Below are 21,023 nucleotides of genomic sequence, written 5' to 3'. Positions count from 1 at the left end.
TGCGAGGTCTAATGGCATTTTGGATTGTCGAAGGCGTGTCTGAAGAACGCGTTGCAACCCTTCCAATACTTTCTGCTGTAACTGGTGTGTCATCAGTTATAAGAGTTGGCGGAGCTTTAAATGTTGGACTTCTTTTTTCGTTTATAAAGCCTTTTATGTCTTCGCGTTTCACATAAGTTGTAACGATTGCACCGCCGATACCAAGCAAAGATATCCATTGATTTGTGGTGAGACCGCTTGATTGCGGCTGAGCCTCGGGCGGAGCTGGTTCCGTTACGTCCGGTGGTGTTGCATTTCGCTTTGCAGCAGCAGATTTCTTTTCCTTTTCTTTTGCAATTATTGCAGCAGCCTCGACAGCAGCTTTTTTCTGTGCTTCACGAGCCTGTTTTGTTTTTTCAGCTGCAAGCTTGCCAGCAGCAACTCGCTTTGGATTTTTGGCAGGCTTTGTTGCTGGAGTTGTTGAAGTAACTTGTTTCTGTTCTTCTTGAGCGATCGGAGTTGGTTCGAGCTCGGCCATTTATAATAAAAAAAAATAATATTTAAATAGAAAATTGCTCAGCAAGATTTTTTGCTAAGCAATTGCTAAGCATTGTTCAGTAATTACTTAGCATTTTTTAGCATTGCTCAGAAAAATCTTCAGTAGTGTTTGTGTCCGCATCTTTGGAAGCACCTTTGGTTTCGCACAGCGAAGTGTGCGACTTTGTAGCTTCGTTTAAATCAATGTGCTTTGTTGTGATGAGCGCAGCATTTGCAACGGCAAGAAATCGGCCGCATTTCAAAGCCAGACCGCCTGCCAAAGTGGACAGCTCTTTACTGATAATGTAGTCGTTTTTGAGTTCCTTCTGATAATCATTGACGTCCTTGATATTTACGGCCATACCAACGACTTTAGTAACAAGAAAAATAAAGCTGTCAATCAAGCTGTCGGTTGTTTTGGATCCAACGTATGCCTCATATCTCTTTAAGTACTTTTCAACTTCTTTATCTGTCAAGCGCTTCACCTGCTCGTGTGTCAGTTGCACACCGATTGCTTCTTTGGCTTTTCCTGTTGAAACAAGGATTGCAAGCTGTTCACGCAAAGCAGGAATGTCAGGGCCTTGAATGAGTGCCATAGCGCTTTCTGTACTTTCTGGTTCAGCTCCTAGCAGTTCCATTACGGAAGCTAATTCTTGTTCACTTGCAGCGCCCTTGACGCTCTCGGGAGGAGAAGTTGCGAACGGGTCAGCCATTTATTACTCTAAAAAATATGTTCAATAAGAAAATTTTGTGCCGTAAGGGTGGCGATGAGAAATGACAAGATGCGAAAACTTATTTTTTTTTAGCTTTAAAATGATTTCTTTGTAATCCTCATTGGCAAGTTCGCCAGCGTAATCCTCAAAGATTGCCTTCGTGGTCTTGGCAGAGGGGGTGTAAAAGAAAACGATTGCCGCAACATTTTCGCGGAATGAGGATGTTATGCTTGTCAATTTTTGAGTTAACACCCATATGCTCAAGCCTGCGTGGCGAGCAGAGAAAGCAAGATTCACCAACTCCCCTGTTCTTCCTTTTACATCTTTCGAAGCAGCACAGTCGTCGAGGATGATAAGCGTGTTCGTACCCTCAAAAAGAAATCTTGAAAGCCTTAACCAAGATTCCACCTCGTGCTGCTCGCAAATGAAAACAAAAAATCGAATATCTTCCTCAGCAAAGCGATAATAAGTCTTGTTGTGCTCGAAAGTCGGGCAGATGAGCACGATGTAGTCAAACTTGCCTCGGAAAGGGCCACAAAGCTGATTGACCACGTATCTTGTTTTTCCTGAGTTCGTTGGTCCCACAATGAGGGCGTTGAAGGGTATATTGGCAGGATCCATCTTCGTTCGTATATGTACCTAAGGTACACTTTTTCAAAGAAAAAATTATAAAAGCACAGATTCTAACTGCCTGCCAAGTATATTCATTTGGGCGTCGCTGATTACGTAAATGTGGCAGTTCAAATTACCTGAGCCGCTTGCTTTCCTCTCTAGCTCAAGCTGGACACCGTCCTTTGTGTTCACAAGGCGCGTGCCGCTTCCGTGCATCGAGTGGTCAGCCATGGAACGCAGATCAATAAGAAGGCCAAACTTGTCTTCTGTGTAAAACTTTTGCAGAGTCATGTGCTGCGTTTTATTTTTTTCTTTCATGTAGAATCTTTTAACTTCTCCCCAAATGTCCATTCCTTCGATGCCGTTGTTGTACAGCATGTTTGGCGAGCCGTTGACAGTGATGCTTACTTTTGTAAGGTCCGGGTTAATGTACTTTTCCGAGCTCCTTGCACCTTTGTTATATTGCTCAATAAATAGGAGCAAGATACCATTCATGGACCTCCTCTGCGGGTTGACCCTTAGATTCAGACGTGTGTCGGAGCCTTTTGCAAAAGTCACCACTTTAACACGCTGGATGTGGTCGTAAGCGAACTCTTTGCCGCCCGAATAAGCGCTGAACGCTTCATCTGCAATTTCCTCGCTTCTTATCATCTCGTACTCCAGCTGGATGTTTGTCAACTTGTATTTTAGTTTTGTTGTATCTGAGCCTCTGACCACATGTTCGGCTGCCGCGAGCTTCAGTTCGAACACAAGATCGTTGTATAGTGCCTGAGGATAAAATGCCCCATGGTCAGTTAAAATCTGGTGATCCAGGCGGATGCGGTATTTATTTCCATATATCTCATTCAGCTTTTTTTCTGCGTCCACACCTGAAGTTTTCTTATCGCCAGCATTTGAGCGAATTTTGTTAAGGTCCTCGCTCTGAATGCCCTCTGGCACCCTGTCGTCGCGCTCCTCCTGCGAAAGGAAAAAATCCTCAAATATTTTGTAGATGTCATAGCCAACCGTGTCCTGCACGACGGTGCCTTCGTACTTTACAACAAAATCGTCGACCAGAGCTCGGCTGACGTTGTCAACCAGAAAGTTGTTGGCATGGCCTCCGCTCAAGTCGATGTTGAAGCGCAGCGCCAGCGAGCCGGGCACAATGACCTCGTTTTCGTTCAGCTTGGGCACTGAAACATACAACGTTTCCTCTGGATTGGCTTCTGTGCGGTCAAAAGTGATTCGTTTTACCGCGCGCTCGGCTTTCAGTGCGCCGAGTATTTTCTCTGTGCGCCCCGGTCGAAGGTTTTCTTGAACAGCAGCCATCTCTCGATTGGTTTTATTGTTAAATTGAAAAGTTTAATTTAAAAATATATATATATAAATTAAGCGATGGCAACAGGTGGTGGTGATTTTGGATTCGAGGACCCTGATTTGGACCAAGATCTTGACCACAACAGTGATAACGATGATGAAGAGGAACAAGAGGTCGACACAACCCGACCATTTCAGCCCGGGGAGGCATCCACACCCTACCATGGGGGTGAACAACATGAAATGCAAACGATGCAGCACGAACAGAGCGGGCTGCCAGACACATCCTACGAAGAAACACCTTTTTTGGGAAGCTTTATTCATCAAGATGACAAACCGGCAATGATTGACAGAGCTAAAGATTTTATCAAAAGAAAATTCCCCAAAGTGAACTTCGCAAAATTAGGCCCAATAGGTTTTAGCAAAAAGAGTGGCAATGAAACTACAATTGTATCCTTTGGATCAAAAGGTGGCGAGACCGAAATTTTCAAAAAAGACGGAACTGGCCTTCTCAAAAAATTCACAAACAAGTTTAAAGCCCCCCTTGGGCCAGAAGCGGAATCTCTGATTGCTCAAGACAATGAAGAAATAAGAGAAATGAGACCAAGATTAAGAGAAGCTGAAAGTCAAATACAACAGGCAGAAACAATTGACATGCAGAAAGAAAAAGCCACCCAAGAAGTAGAAGATTTCAGAATAAGAATCGAGCGAATAGGTGCCAAGATGGAACAACTTGGGTCAAATGTTGAAAATGAATCAGAATTGCGCAGACTTAAGCAACTGAAAAAAAATCTTGAAAAGGATTTTGAAAACAAAAAAAAAGAAGTTGCTGCTCTTGAAAAACAAGCTAAGCAGAAGGCAGAAGAACAAACACGAGTCGACCAACTAAGGGCAAGCCTCGCTGCCATAGAGAGCAGAAGAAACACTTTGCAAGAAAGGCTCAACGACACAAGAGCGTTGGATGATCTAAAAGAGAAAGAAGCCGAGCTGAAGCAACAAAACGAGGAAGATCAAGCTGTTATAGAGGATGAGAATGTCTCCCCCACTGACAAACAAGCCGCGGAAGAAAGAGTTGCGGAAAGAACCGAGGAGCTCGGGCGTTTACAAACGCAGATTGCAGAAAGAGAAAGGGCGCTTCCACTTCGTGAGAGGATCAAAGAGATCTTCAAAAAACATGGCGTGACATTAACAGCAATACTTCTGGCTGCTGGTGTCACGATTGGTTCTGTTATTGGAGCCATTACAAACGCGTTGAAGGCAACCGGCAAAGCGTTGGGGAAAGGCCTAAGTGATATTGGCTCAAAGGTAGCATCAGCTCTGCCTGGTCTCATTGGCTCGATTGCGAAATTTCTTTTCAAAACCGCTGGTCAAGTAATTGGATTTCTTGCAGAGCACACCTGGCTGCTTATCCTTGCTGTGGTTGCTTTTCTTGTTGAAAAATACATCAAAAAGAGACGTTAGCGCATAAGGGTGTAGAGCAAAGCTGCTGCTCCAACCGCGCCAACAGCGACAGTTGCTTTGTTTATTTCGTGTGAATCATTGGCTACGGCCTTCGTAGGTTTAGCGCTTTGCGCGTTGCCGTCCTTTGGACGGGGACCGTAAAGGTCCCTAGCTTGTGTTTCAGCAGCGCTTGCTGCAGGTGCCTGATTTTTTTTTGCTGTGGCGCTCTTGTGTATAGGATTTGAAGGGTGGCTGTTTGGTGGGTTGATTTTTGATTTTCCTCCCGCCATCAGTTTAAGAGCTGCTTTTTTTGTAGCTTTATTAACCTCATCATTCACTCCTAATTTCATCCCAACAACAGCCTGCTTAAGCTGGTTATTGTAACCAACAACGCTTTCTGTGTTTATCACCATACGAGCGGGCATCAGCCAGGCACCTGGGCAGACTGCAAGGTTAAGCCGAACCTTAGCTTCGTCGATGGCTAATTGGTATCTTTGGACCGACTTTGCCAGATCAGGTTGCCTTATAGCGTCTTCAACCAACACGAGGAACTCACTTTGCGCTTCCTTTGCACGGCCGCCTGTTCCAAGTATGCTACTTCGAACGTTGACCTGCGAACCGAGAATACAGTAGACAAAAGCCTCTATCGACTGGTTTACTCTCGACAAACCTGCCTGAGTAAGCCCTTCAGTGCCGTTAGGACAAAACCAGTCTGCCTGTGCATATGCAGCGTCGTCTGGCTCGATGTATTGAATCAAGTTACCTTTGCTTGCAGCTCCCCCTTCGTCCGAAAATTTATCGTAATCGGGGTATTTTGCTCCAGTTTTGTTTGGTCCAATGTTAGTAATCCAGATATAAACGTTACCAAGTCCGTGGTTTGCGCCTGTTGTGAAACGGAAATCGCTTGACGGGTCGACACCGAACTCAGCGCATATTCTTTTGTAAGAAGCCACGTCGTACTTGTTGTCGAACTGGCTAAAAGTGGGGTCGCCTGGCAAGGCGCTTACGCTCTGAATTCCCCCCATCTGAAACAATATTCGCCTTATCGTGAAATAAACGTGAAAAAGGTAAAAATTTCGCACAATCGGTGGCAAGCTGAGAGCTGAGTGCTCTTCATCGAAAATATCTCGACTTATACCGCAGCCTGTTGTCGCGCACCATACCGCAAAGTTAAGTTGCTGTGGCCAATAGGCCATATTTTGGCTAGCAAGCCACCTTTTTGACTCTTTTCCTGATGTATGCTTCAGTTTTGTTTTTTGAAAAATCTCTCTTAATTTCGTTGTGAAATATTGGTCTGGTGTGACGTAGATGTTTATTTGGCTGTTAAATATTTTTTTCAAACTTGGTGCGGCTTCGTGAAATCCAACAGCTGGAATTGGCAAAGATGAGCCTTTTGCGCCGCTTGGTGACAGCTGTTGTGGAAAACCGCCTGAAATTTGATTCACCCCCAGTGCTTTTTTCATCTCTGGGCTCCAATATTTGCTGTCAGAGCCAAAAACATTTATCAAATGGCCTTTCCCTGCCTTGTAATAAATGTCTGCCGTTGCTGTGTGGTTGTACGCGAACTCAACCTGTGCAACAAATTTTGTTCGGTCAGCGTTTGGATATTTTGCAAGAAAAGGTTTCCATGCATTGTCTTTTGCCGCTTTAGAAATTTTAGTTGCTTCTGGGGTTTTCATCCACTTCATAAAACCTCTTGTTTTTGCATCCATGGTCCTCTTTTATATTAAACATTTTTTATTTTTATTTAATATAAAAATGGTTGTGCTGACTGTTACCACAAAAGAAAATCCGAACACTGTTTATTTTGACCAGCCTATTCCAAAACCAAGCTATATCCGGCTTTTAAGTTGTTCTCTTTACAACAGCTGGAATAGTTTGGAAAAGGATGGAATAGTTTTTTATAAACAAGTGAACAAGGAAGAGAAGGCGCGTTATATACGGCAAGGAAACTTCTCACTCGATGACATTGGGAGTATTTTTGAAAAAGGATTTCCAGAGAAAAACATGTTTTCTGTAACAAAAGGCATTGCAGGTCGTTCATTGATAATAAAAGCAAAAGAGCCCAATTTAAAAGCTTTTGGACTGAATGAAAGTCTTATTAAGTTCTTTAATTTGCCTGGGTTTGAGAATTACGCAAGTATTGAAAAGGAATTTTTTGAAACAATTGAGGTAAATAATGTTTCAAATCCTAAAAATTACTTCATCAACTGTGACCTTATCGACAAGCAACAAAGCTTGCTAAATGGTAAGCCATCAAGCCTTTTAGCGTTTTTTGACATACGTGGAAAACCGTATGAAAAAGTTTATTACCAAAATACACATTTTAACGTCTTGCGCGACGTTTCTGCTGAAGAAAATGTATCATCTCTGACTCTTTCGATTAGAGATGAGAATGGAAAGCCATTCGATTTTAACGGCACAAATCTTACATATGAGTTGGAATTGAATTAAATTAAATACAAAAATAACTTTTATGTATACGAGACCATGTCATCTGCTAATGTTCTCCCGAGTGCCCCTGCTTATGGTGATCGCGAAGAAACACAACTTTATCCAAGCCTCCCAACAAATGCCGAAAATTTTCGGCTGACTGAAATAAGTAAAATTGAAAAAGAAATATCCGCTGAAGCTGAGCATTACAGGCTTGTGTTAAAAAAATATAAAAAAGTCCGGAAAGTTATTCACTATTCCGTGGTCTGTCTTGGCGCCGTGACGGCAGCTCTGTCTTCTGGAGCTGTTGCCACTTCACTTACTGGTGTTGGAATTGTTATCGGCGTTCCTGTTGCAGCAGTAGCAGGTATATCTGGCGCAGCTTCCACTGGCCTGTCAGTTATCAACAAAAAGCTTGAACGTAAAGTTAATAAGCACTCAAGAATCCTCGCTCTGGCTGTTGCAAAACATGACTCGATAAACAGCTCTGTCTCACAAGCTCTGAATGATAATCTTGTTTCTGACAAAGAGTTTCAACTGATCACACGAGAAATGCAAAAATATCGCCAACTTAAAGATACTTTACGCTCAAACTTTGCAAAAAAACAAACAAATTCACTCCAGCCAGACATCGGAAAAATTCGGGAAGAAATCAAGAGAGAAGAACGCAAAAGATTGGAAAAAAAACTTCTCGAAAGTGCCACCGACATTTCGAAATAAAATTTCAGTCCAATAAAACATTTTTTCATTTTATAAAAGAATGATTGTCTGCGCTCATCTTGTCGTTTACTTTGTGATGGAAGCATTGTCGTTCGAGTTGCAAAAAAATGTTCGAGACATCACAAGAGAGGTTGTTGTTTGCCTGAACGAGGCAAAATAAAAGGTTAAAGCGTGCTTAAAGTGACTTTCAGCCGAGTCGAAATCAGAAAAAAAATAAACACTTGATTTAATCCCCACAGTCAAGGGCTTGTCTGAACAATGCATGCAAATTTTTTTTGTGTGTGTGGGTGAATGTCCCACAGCGTCAGACTTATGCAAAATCAACAGCTTTTTAATGATATAATAAGCAATCAATAAACATTACAAGTGTGTTAAGTAAAATAATTTTATTCAGTTGCTAAGTTAAATGTTCGTTGGCAACGGCGGACATCTATGGCCGCGGTATCCAAGGTAAATTGTTCCTTGACAACGGCGGACATCTATGGCCACGGTATCCAAGGTAAATTGTTCCTTGACAACGGCGGACATCTATGGCCACGGTATCTATGGTAAATTGTTCGTTGACAACGGCGGACATCTATGGCCACGGTATCTATGGTAAATTGTTCGTTGACAACGGCGGACATCTTATGGCAGCGCGGCGTCTGTCCTTTGATGACTTGACAAGTTTTGGTCAATTCGGGTTACGCGTAACCCATTTGCATTCCAATTAGGCTTGTAACTTGGCCGATTTTTGTGATTTGGCAAAACGCTTTAGTTGTATCAGGCTATCGTTAGACATCTACAAATGAATCATTTCGATAAACTGAGTTAAATCGTCTTAATTTTGATCGAAAAAGGTTTGATAAACGTCTTCAAGCTTCCGATATACTTAACCTTGCAATAAAACTTCACACGACCAAGCATCTGATTGTTGTCCGTAATTGATTCGGTTTCGTGAAGCGAAGGCACGAATGGCTGATGTTAAATATTATAATCGGACCCTCGTTTGTCGTTTCCAAATGATTCATGTCCGTAAGCTGTGTCTTTGCTTCTTTTTCAATGAAGGTTTGATAAACGTCTTTATACATCGGCCATGCTTGCTTGTGTAATACAAAAAAGCTTATGTGAATAATATAAAGTTATAATTTTAACTGTGATTGGTCACAAAAGACGTCATTACATCGGGAAATAACCTATTAACTAAAATAGTAATGACGCCTGGTGAATAAACTTACCGTGATCTTATATTGTTCTTTTATGTGCTAGAAAGTTCTTAGCTCAATATTTCACGGTATATTTACATGTTAGTCAAATTAAATATTGTTGTTGAATAAATCATAGCTCTAAAAACACACATACAAAGAGTTTGAGTTGTTTTCCGGCTAAAAATATTCAAAATGAAAAAAAAAAGAATTAGATTACGTCAAGGGGGTTTCTCACGCAATTGGCACAGGGTAAACAATGACTTCCTGTGTTACTCAATAATTTATGCACTCACCGGAGCGTGCAAGTTTTGTTTAGCTTGTTAAAACGTTTGCGACAACACTGCTGTCTAATTTTTTTAATTTTTCAATCAGCTCGTCTGTTAAAAAGATTGTTATTTGTTTTTCATTTTCTTTAGTTTTTTTGTAGGTTGTAAACGCTTTTCCACGAGATCTTTTCAAGTTTTTCTTTACATTCAAGTTAATTTCTCCAGTTCTCCCTCTTCCCATCTTCGTTTACTCAATAAGAGCATTTGTTCAATAGGAATTATTTCTGGCACAGCAATTAAAGGTTGGTTGTAATTTAATACAATGGCGCCATACAACGATTGGTACACTGTCGGGTCCGGCGAATCTGCTTCAGGAAGTTAGGAATGTGAAAGCCACTCACATTTTCCTCCTTTTTTTTACCATTTCCACGCCTGCTTTCCCGATTTTTTTGTTAGTTTTAACCATGCTTTGCATAAAGATTGCAGCTTTCTTTTTCTTAAGTTTTCTGGGATTAAACGTCTTTTTTTGCAACTCGTTTCGCGAGGGGGGTAAGAAAGGCGTCTTGCGTTCCGCGCACACATGTACAATAGGAGTTGTGGACACAAATTGTGACAAGGAGCGAGGCGAGCCTGGGCGAGCCGAGCGAGTTGTCACGGTTTGTGCCACAACTCCTATTGTACATGTGTGTAATATTTACGCATGAATTCACACGTCAAAATTTTTAGCCAGGCGCTACTCTGAAGTTGTCACGAAAATTATCAAAGCGTGACCGAAATTGTCGCTTGTATATTATTAACAAGTAATCACATGATTTTTCTCGTGCAATTTGGAATAAATAAGCACTTGTAAATTTTTCAAAGGCTACAAATTGCACTTGCCCTGCGGGCTCGTGCAATTTTGTTAGCCTTTGAAAAATTTACTCGTGCTTATTTATTCTAAATTGCACTCGAAATCATGTGATTACTGGTACTTATAAGTACCAAGAATGAATCCGCTCTTGATTTTAACTATACTAACCTGGATACTCAAATCAGATCAAATTTAAATTTGCAACTAAGTGAGACTGCCTTATTCTCCCTCCTACTATCTTCTAGAAATAAGATGTAAAATTAGGAGTCAAGAGAGAAGAAAATGTTGTCAAATGAGTAGTAAATATCTGCGCATCTGTTAACACTTTTTTTTCTATTTATAGTGAAAACACAGAGTTCCCCACGATAACGTATAGGAAGTAGCATGTTTGGGAAGAAGGTCCAGGGACGAGAGCTTTCTTAGTGTGGATTAGCCAAAGTGGGAAGAAGCAATTTATCGCTAAAAAAGATGTAGTTTGGAGCTGTTCAAATAATTTTTTGGGGAAATTACACTTGGTTGTTCATGTTCTTTACGTCCTCTTTAGTCTTCTCAACAACTGCCATTGTTCAAAAGTGCATTTTTAAAGAATAAATGATAGATAAGATAATAAATTAAATAAGCCGTGATAAAAAAACAAGAAGAGTTTTCTTTTTAACCTTGTTAGGAATATTTTGACTATCTTTTTTAATATTGCCCTCTAAAACGCATTTTTTGCATTCCGGAGAATGCAAAAAAAATACGTCTGTTTATTTCTTCACTTCGATAGGCGTCGCATTCGGTAAATATTTCCCTTAAGACAATATATAATAATAATAAAAACCCATTTTACAGCCTATGGAAGTCTCAATGCTTTTTACAATTAGTTAATTACCCAATCAACTATAGACACTGTTAAAAAGAAATGATTACTGTGGAACACTGTTTGACTATAATGATCAAGTCATTCCAGATCTTTGGTGTAATGACTGAAAGGATCTGTCACCATAGGTAAGCACTACACTGTAATACGGCACTCTCTATTTTTACTGTATAACGAAATGAGCTCGAAAATTGCAGACCTTATACGAAGTACCGATATTTACAATTCAAAAGCGCAAAACTCCCGTATTACAATTACAGTGTAGATTGGAGTGTCTTTTTAAGCACGCAAAAGCGCCAGACCGGAGACCCGCTTAGTTCTCATAGTCTAGCACATGTAGGTCTTGACCGCTTTGGTGTCGCATGCAGTGGAAAAAGGCATTGTAAGCGGAAGAATCATAAGAACTGTTAATACATTTGGGATACGAGACATCACTGGTGGTTTCGATGGTCTCCACTAGAGCATTGGGTTTCTCCACAGTATGTGCACACTTTGCTTTCCATCTTAGAACTTCCACATTCGGCTGCCATTCCCTTTGCGCACCCATAATAATCGTTCCAAGCAATTGGGTCAGAAAAATCTTTAGAGAAAAACATCACAACGCGTAGAAAAATTACACGACCTCTCCTTTTGCATTTCTTCTATAATTTTAAAAAAAAAATCTGCGAAATTCTGATACGCAATTGCGTACTTTGCGTAAACGCAAGTACGCCCTGAAATCTTTCGCCTTTTGCAACCGTCACTTCTGAAGATGCGTGCTGTAGCATGAGAAACGTTAGGTAAATTTTAGATTCTTTCTTCAAACCATGCGTAGTCCATGTGTTATGTTTGCTACCGCTGTTTGTATTTTATTTCTTGTGAATTTGAGATGGCCAAGGAACAAGAGTGTTTATGATTACGTTCTGGGTACAAAGTCGTGGCAAACTTTTGCCAAAGCGTTGAAGCGATTCTTTTTTCTTTCTTCCTTTTTTGGATCTATTGAACTGAGTGAACGAAACTGATGTGTGAAAAGTTTAAAAGGAAAATCTTTATTTGTCAGTTTTCCATTTTCGATTCTTGTTTTATAATGAATTTTCCAAGTTCAGTGGCTCATAGCCACTTTGATTATTTTAGAAAGAGCAAAACTAAAAAAAATCCTACAATACAATGAGGTCATATCCGCCTCGTTTTCCCCTTCATTTGCATAATCATAACATGTCTGCTCGCGCGGATGTTCTGAGGAGTAAAGACGGTCTGCTCGCAGTCTGATTATGGGTTGGTAAAGTCTGCGTTCGATTCTTATAGCCAGGATGAAGAGAGTAGGAGCATTTCTATTCCTCCACTGGATGGGATGCTAGTCGATCACAAAGTTACTCACAGATTAATATCAAAAACAACAATGCTCTTAAATAAAGTGAAAATGAACTGGCTTTGTTTATGAGAAAAGATTTCTTTAGTTAAAAACTACAAATCCCAGTGTACTCTAAAAAGATTGAAATATGAATACCGACCGTGCTTTTCGTAATTTAGTTTTATTGCCCTCTAGACCGGCAATGATATTAAAATAAAGCTCTAAACAACTTGCCTCGACAAATCTTAGTACATTGCGTGACCCATGTACTCTACTGTCAGAATACAATTTACTTAAAAGCTAAATCTAGCGACGTCTATTTTCCAGTTTTTTTTTTTATATCTCCACTTTTTGAGCTTCTCTTTAGGACCTTTAGTGTAAGTTATGACTTTGTTTGCAAGCATCCTGATACAGAATGGAGAGAGTTGGACCGAGAACGCGTACTGGAAGTGGCAGTAGTACTGAAGGGCAGCCATGTTGGCGGGAAAAAGGGGATCAAGCGGGCAATGTCGGTATTGGTGGAAAATCCAAGCGGTAACGTGGAATCGTTTTGACAGATTACTTGAATTGTTCAGTAGCGTGAAATCGAACTTTTATTCACGCAGAACCTGTATATTCTACAGACACTGAAGTTAAGCGCTAATGAGCCACAGTAGTAGCAATCCATGACACTTACCTGTTCGTGTAAACAAGCCGTTTTATGCCTTTCTCCCCTCCCCAGACTGGGAATTTACAAACTAGTGGGCTGCATACCCGCGCTCGTTTACTGGGCACTCGAATAAAGACAGACAATTTCAGATGGAGTTAAATGGCTAAGGGCAAAGACCCAAAGCCGATTTAATCATTAAAACATTCTTGAATTAATTACAAAAACAATTGGTTCTAGAAATTGTGTTGAGGCCAGTAAAGGTGAAGGCACAAAAACACCACAGACTTGAAAAACGAACGTGTCATCCAGCGAGAAAAAGCAAGAGTGAATGAATGACTGCTTTGTAGCCAGACCACGAGTCAAAACATAGACATTTCAAGCGGGGTTTCAATACATTGAAAAACCATACCCACTTGTCTAGGCCCCCCACGCGTCCTATGCTGTTATTTAACAATTATTCCATGAGCCCGCGTTGAATGCGAGGTGGTAAATAGCCAACGAGGCGCGAAGCGCCGAGTTGGCTATAATGACTCGTATCCAACAAGGGCGAATGGAATAATTGTTTTATTAAATTCTTCTCAAGTTTAAATCGACTGGACATTTCATTTTGATGTAAACGAAGTGATAGTATGAGGAGGCGCGAAAATTTCTGACGCGGTGTTCACTTCTTGAGTTGAATGAAACATACGAGGAAAGCGAGCGCGATTGTTTAAGGAGAGTTTTCTTCCCAAGATTTTCCTTAAACAATCTCTTCTAAAGTCGTCTAAATATCCTGGAAATTGTGATAACAGTTAAGATTTACGAGAAGATCCGAAGCAAAAGCTTTTCTGGAAACTACAAGTCTTGTGCAAGTCGAACGAAGCAAGTGTCTACATTGTACTTCTTTACGGCTCCACGGCTGTCATCAAGACTGCTATATTATTTGAAGCGAATTTGAGCTCAAAGTGGAACAGGTTTTATTGAAGTATAAAAGGACAAAACCAAGATTGAAAGGTAACAAACTTTACTGAAGTGCTGAGCCTAGTTTTATGACGTACACTGAGTGAAACTGTCAGTTTACCGTTCTTTCGTAAATTATTTGCTACTTTTCTACTTTATTCACTCCCTTTTGTTGTTGTGTGTTTACAAGTATTATTAATTTAACTCAGTACGCATCAATCCTTTTGTTTTGCGTAGTTAATTTTACTATGGCATTTCTGTGGTTTTTGTAGGCACCGCTGATTATTTCTTGTTCATAAAGCTCGCCAAATTTGCTGTTTTCAACCATTTTTCTGATGGAACTGTCGCTTCCCGCAGAAAAATTTTACGCTGAGCCGCACTTGCCGCACTCATTTTCCATATAAGGTCAAACATAGGTATACGAGCTGATAACCGGGATTCAGTGAACCAATCAGAAAGCTAGAAATGCAATATCCGAGGCCTTGAGAATTTAATAACAATATCTGTTGCATAAGAAGCTTACACATGTGTTTACAGTGTTGTACTATTAAAATAAACCAAATTCACCGGGAAGAAAAACATAAAAATTCAATTCGCATGGCAAATAATTTATTTATGCTACGAAAAAGGAGGTTCAGCTGTGTCCATCATTTTCCGAACAAGCTTTACATTTTCCCTGGGTAGGTTTCGGGCTGGGTAAAAATCTAGTGTGAAAATCAGGATTGATATATTGATATAGGGATATTGCTATTGATATAGCTGCCAATTCCCATTGTTACTATTATTATTTATCATTGATTATTTAATGGCCTTGAAACGGGTAATTTCGTTATTCTTTTGTCCGATGGACTAACATCCCATTCGGGGAGGGGGGGGGGGGGGGGTAGCAATATTCCTACCCGCTTAATGCTACACGAGCCGGGTTAGGTATGGACCGCATGACTTGAGGCCTCCCCCTTTGTCCAGGAAAGGGAACCAAAAGGGGCATTGAGCTCTCTCACCGCGATCTTCACTCGTTTGCATATGTTTACTATTAGGACAGAGATTACACTTTTTTATTATTATTTGTTTTTACATTTTCTGCATGTGATTATTATCTCGACAAACACCTTAGTATTTTAACACGTAATGAGTAAAAACTATTGGTTTCTAAAGCTGCGTTGCAGCAACCGAAACCGCGAGAAATTAGTTTTCTGTACATTCATTGAATAAACAAACTTAAGGGGTGTTTATTGATTCTTACTTTTTCGGTGTGCCTCAAGAGAACAGATATAAATTACAGATATTATTTAAACTACGTAGTGATGAGGCTAATGCCACATGTTCACTCGATAATTTCTTTTTTTGCGGTTTGCATTGTAACTGTTAACAACCTCTCGAAACTCGTTCACGTGATAGCCGGCGTGTTTCAAGGAAGTACCTTATCATTCGCAGGAAGTCGGCAATTTCCGTCTCCTGGAAACAAATTCACCTCTTCCTTGAGTGGTTCTCTAAGGAGCCTCTCTAAGTCAGGGACGCTCATTTCCGTCTGGTGTAGCAAGGCTGCATTCGGCTGATTGTTGCTCATGACCGCAAAGGACTCGGCTCTTTTCGTCGGCCACCGCATTCCGAACACTTTTCCGGGTACAGCCCATACACAGCAGCCCGCTGTCCAAATGGCACGAGGGGTAACAAGTTTTACACCTCTGGAGAAGGTTTTCCGCGGATACGGCAAACGTATGGTACTATCCTGAACAGGTTGGCCCCTGGCGTCAATGGTGAGACCATATTTGGATTTTCCCGTCAGGAGATACAAGGTTCCGCCTTTACGACCACAATCATTCTGAGCGTAATCTCGTATTCTCGTCTCAAATATCTGCCAGTCCCCGCTGTTGGATGTTTCGAACTGAGGCACAGCGTTGGTAAGAGTAAACGTAGCTTTCATAAAACTTGTATCAAACGTATTTATCCCTAACGGATTCAGGTGGCCCCTGCTAAGCGGTTGGTGGTCTGTCGTGATTGCTTCCTTGTAGGCATCGTCTACTCCAGGGACGCCTGTGAACATAAACATCCTATTATGTTTTTAAGAATTGGTTCATGCTCAGCGTGCGTATATCGAGTAATGGATGCACGAAGGAAGTTTGGAGAGCACGAATGAAGCGTAAGAGAATGAGGCGTAACCGAGAGCAGCTCTTGCATCTTGAGTGCTCTCCAAACTTCCCAAATGCATCCATTAATCGATATACGCACATCTTAAAGCATGAACAAATTCATTATAACATAGCTCCTCCAAAGCCAAGTTGGCTGAAAGAAATATAGTAATCGGCAGTGCCTTCCCTAAAACCACACAAAAACTACAAAAATACCATATTTAAATCAAATACGCAAAACAAAAGGATTGATTCGAAAAGTTTAGTTGAAAAATCGCGTTCTCAAGTTAATGTTCAACAATAGCGACTGAATGAAGAAGAAAAGCATACTTTCCGGGAAAACTAGCTTGCGAGCAGGCTAATGCACCTTGGGGCACGCGCCAGAACCGGAAACCAGCCTCTTCCCCACCGTATCGCTTCGCTCACCACTAGCAGGTCTCCCAAGATATATTCGCACGTCGCCAAGGTGAGCCTGCTCGCAGGCTAGGACACGGTCATTTCATTCAGTGTACGAAATTAAATTATGTTCAACACTTTAGTAAGGTTTTTTTTCTTTACTTTCTTTGACATTTTAACATTGACAGAACATTACATAAAAAGAAATTACATTACATTACAAATACTCATCCCCTGCCTAAAAAATTAAGAATCCCAAGAACCAGGAGAGAATACCAACACTTTCCTGTTGCTGTTTCCACAAAGCTAGTTTTACCGCAGTTTTACCGTTTGAAGTTTTTGTTTAAGGGCCAATCAGATCATTTCCCACACATTCCGGGAACACCGCCCGCAGCGGAACACGATTAACGACGGCATAACAAAGACGTCCCCTCCACGACTATACTATGGTCAATTTGCCGCTACATGTGTAACACCTGGAGTATTTTTTGTGGAGCTCCCAGCGGCCCGAAGAGGCGCTGAGCGGAGACACATAAGCATAGAGAAAGGTCAATCATGCATGCATAGAAAAAAGAGAACCGAGTCCAGTCCCTGAAATCTCTCTCTTCCGCGCGCCCTTTATAAGGGCTGAACCCAGGCGTGCGAAGAGAGAGTCCAGGATAACTTGCATGTGCATGCGCCAGTTTTTCCCTCGAAATTGGAGGAAAAACCATATTTGGCAGCACTTTTGAAAACGCGTGCGCACAGATGATTTCCAGTCAGTGTCTACTAAAAGTTAACGGCCAAAACACAAATCGCTATCCGTCAATTATTCCTAGTATTTTGTAGCTGTTTATTGAACTGGTTTAGATGCAATTGAGCAAGGCTTTTTTTCTTTCATTTATTCGCGCACTTACTCGCGTAGTTGAATTCGTCATTTGAGCAAACATTTTTAACCAAGCACGTGCGTCCCATGCAAGTGACGCCACATTCCTCGCTTCTGATGGGTTCGTTCTGAGCATGCACATGCAAGTTATCCTGGACTCTTTCTGCCTGGGTTCAATGGGCGCGCGGAAGAGAGAGTTCAGGGACTGGACTAAGGGGAACCCTGATTTTGTTTTTTCGTGTTCATCTTGGCTAGCGGCACGTTTCGCGGGCGTATGAGCTTTACGTACAACAACCGTCGCTCAACATGGCGGCCATACACCGGAAAAAGTAGGTTAGCTTTAGCTTATCGTCAGCTTATATCTTCGGTATTGGACATCTATACTATGGTCAACTGACAGCTGTCAAAGCAAGACATCCGTTGGCCAGAATCACATGACCATATCTGGGCTCAAATTCCAGTGTCCGATTAGTATAGGTAATCACATGATTTCGAGTGCAATTTGGGATAAATCAGCGCGAGTAAATTTTTCAAAGGCTAACCAAATTGCACGAGCTCGAGTGTTGATTTATTCCAAATTGCACTCGAAACAATGTGATTACTTGTTAATAATACACATACAAAAATTTCAATTGAAGTGGATGGCAAACAAAACGTATTCAGTGGCCTACCTTTCTGATTCCGCGTTCTTAAACATAACGGAGTTGCCTGGCTTTGTAAAATCCAGATACCGCTAGGGAATTTTAAAGCTCTCTGTCATGCATTATCAGGTGCTTTCATCCTTATTCAGTTGTTTTGGTATGGGCTGAAATGTCCAACTTCAATTCACGCATGTTATCTTTCTTCTTTACGACCCGTCGCGTAAGAAAATCCACGATTGGTAGCTTTCAGTAGTTACGTAAAGTCTCATTTGTGCTGTACAAACGTCCAATTCCTAGTACTTTGGTTTACATACTTATAACTTTCGTTTAATCGGTCAAACTTTTCATGAATCGTTATGTTTTAGTTCGATTTTTGCTCTCTCAAACACTCCGACATCGGCCGCCAATTTGTTTTGGCGCGCTTTCAAACCATCCTGTCAATCAATTTAATTTCAATTTAATTTCAGTTTAATTTCATTTCTGCACTGTTTGGGATTAATTGACGTGCTCTCAGCCAATGAGCATGCAGAAATTTTTGGATGTATATTATTAGGAGAGAAACGACTTTTGGTTCGAGTTATTGGGTGGTTCAAAAATTCGGGCATACACTGTTTATTGTAAATAGCTATATTTCTTGTTAAATTTTCAAAGAACCTTTTATTTTTTTTCTACAAGGATATAAAAGTGAGTTTTGAAACTATTCCTTTCCAATAATACTCGAAAATGTAGACGTGAACATTCATTTGCCAAAAAGTCCAGGAATCACGTGATAATAAAGTTCCAAACCGCAAGGAAAACAATATATTATCGAACTACATCACGTGGCTTACCATTTGTGGTTATCTATCCAAAAGATAACGAATTTCTTATGGAATAATTACAGTCAACAATACTACCCATTAATTTTCAGTAAAATCCAGGATATGATTGGTAGCATTTATCATAATTAGTAAGATTAAAAGTATTGTTTTATTTATTTTATGGGTAACATACCAAGAGGATTTCTCCAGTGTGTTTTTCCGATAGAGTCCCTACTAAACTTTGTAAGATCTGCAGCCTGTGCGGGAGTTACTTTGTACGCTGAATAAAAAGGGGTGTTTTCTGTTAGATCAAAAAGTGACACAAAGTAAGGATCAGTGTTGCCAGGCAGAGTCTGTTCTATTTCTGTTCCACGAGCGATGTCTGGAAGGCCCTCAGGACGCGTGTTTCCGGCGAAAAATGGTGCCGGGGATGGTGAGGCCGATCCTCTGAACCAGCGGCGAGCTCTCTGCCATTTGATTCGGGATTCTTAAATATAAATATATATAAAACAGTTAAAAAGCGGAAAAAAAAAACATACAACCAGACGTATAGTTAATCAATAAGTGGCATTGGCAAAACAGAGGAAAGTAATATTTGATCAACAAATTCAATACGTTGTACTGGAATAAAATCAAACTACAAAGTGGAACTAAATGTCCTTGACAGTTATTCAGTAATTAATCATGGCCATCAAGTAAGTCCCAATTAGTTGTTACTCTACGAGGATTCCGACTATTTCAATCTCCAAACATTCACGATCTCCGCAAATTACAGAGGAAAATGCGAAAGGCTTCAATTACTGCCGGATAGTCAGAAGACCATTTCAATCTCCAAACATTCACGATCTCCGCAAATTACAGAGGAAAATGCGAAAGGCTTCGATTATTTTTTTTTATTCACCCATCTCGTGAAGGGGTAGCAGAGCCTTATAGAAATTGAAGCGGATGTTACAAGAAAAAATTTAAAGATCTTAAGATCTTATGCAAGAGTTGGAATTTATAGAGAGGTGGCGACTTAGAGGGCAATTGCCGTGTACAGAGTTTGCTGTTACAGAATTATATTAGTTCACTTTTATATTTTGAAGGAATTCTATCAACCAACACTTACCTACTTCAGATACTTCCGAAGAGAATACAGCCGTAACCATCAATAAGACGGCGACAACAATGAAAAGCCAAAACTTTCCCACCAACATTGTTCCAGGTTTGAAGATCAGTTTCAAAGTGCTAAAAACCGAAATGTTCATTGCCTATTATGACATGGAATGTACTAACGGGCAAATAAAAGAGTCTTACTGCATAGCTTTGAAATTAGCTTTTAGTTGACAGGCCTAGCATATCGTGTTCTCCCACAAGTTATCTTTGTTCTAGCTGAAAAGCTTTAAGTGATATTCATTGAAGGGAATCACGTAGTTTTAAATGGGGTGAAGATGTGATCATCTTAAAAAAAGAACGCAAGCTAACGTGCAAAGTGTTTTTTAATTTCAGCTAAAAAGACCGACATCACGTTTTGTACAAATGGGACTGCGTTAAAATGATTATAATAATGAAGAGAGAGTTGATCACGGTAAAACAAAAGATAAAGTGGCCAGCCTAGCATCGTCTATAATTAAAGGAAAAGTTAAATACCAATTAAGATAATGGACTTAACATAAATGAATAAAATTATTACACAATTCAACTTTTCATGCGTTAAATTGTTTTAGAGCTTAGTGGCTACCATCATTAACTTTATAATTAAAAAAGAAAAGTCATACACCAATTAAGATAATGGACTTTACATAAATAAATGACATTACTACACAATCTAACTAGTCATTCGTTTAAATGGCTTCTAGAGCTTTTAGCGTCCCTGTCAAGGCCTCCTCTACCTTGCAACATAAATATCACGTTCCATCTCATGCATAGAAAAAAAAATGTTTCCAATCTGAAGCTCATTTCTTTTTATAACCGTTGTGAAAGAAGGTTAAATGTAAAATATCTGAGAGATTCAAAGATTATGACTCCGGCAAACTGCAAACGAATTTTCCCTTATAGCGTGTCCTGTTTGTGAGAAAGAGACTTCAAATCACCAGCGCGTCTAACAGGGCGGGGGTATCATGTTCTTCCACAAGCTAGTTGCCTTTTAGCTTCGAAAGAATAAACGGAGGACAATAGCTCTTGCTATAATTGACTAAAAACACCAGATTGAAGAAATTCCTACATGGAAGATATGGCTCTGAAAAAGGTAAATTTAAGACACAAGAAGAAAGTTTACAATTAACTTGTTGGGCAGTTTTTTTTACATAACATAACATAATCCTCTTCGCGCCTAGAAGGCACATAAGGCTGAGACCAGAGATTTCCATTGCTCCCTTTCCATGGCTGCCTTCTCAAGTTCTT

General features: G+C 40.4%; 2 protein-coding genes across 2 annotated transcripts in view; both read right to left on the bottom strand.

Annotated features, from left to right (window-relative positions):
• Positions 1-21,023, bottom strand: part of LOC144644923 (uncharacterized) — a 141,034-nt gene that overhangs the window by 103,994 nt on the left and 16,017 nt on the right. The window lies entirely within an intron of this gene.
• On the bottom strand, positions 14,850-19,851 carry LOC144632343 (uncharacterized). Its single transcript, XM_078490973.1, has 3 exons — positions 19,750-19,851; positions 18,835-19,128; positions 14,850-15,844 (listed from the first exon to the last, which is right to left on the bottom strand). The coding sequence occupies exons 1-3, from the start codon at positions 19,835-19,837 to the stop codon at positions 15,219-15,221; spliced, it is 1,008 nt and encodes a 335-aa protein (XP_078347099.1). The 5' UTR covers positions 19,838-19,851; the 3' UTR covers positions 14,850-15,218.

The sequence above is a fragment of the Oculina patagonica genome, chromosome 1 (assembly GCF_052425735.1).
Source record: "Oculina patagonica isolate OP01 chromosome 1, crgOcupat, whole genome shotgun sequence".
Taxonomy (NCBI): domain Eukaryota; kingdom Metazoa; phylum Cnidaria; class Anthozoa; order Scleractinia; family Oculinidae; genus Oculina; species Oculina patagonica.
Note: the sequence above shows the minus strand (reverse complement) of the source record. Positions and strands in the feature narration are given on the sequence as shown.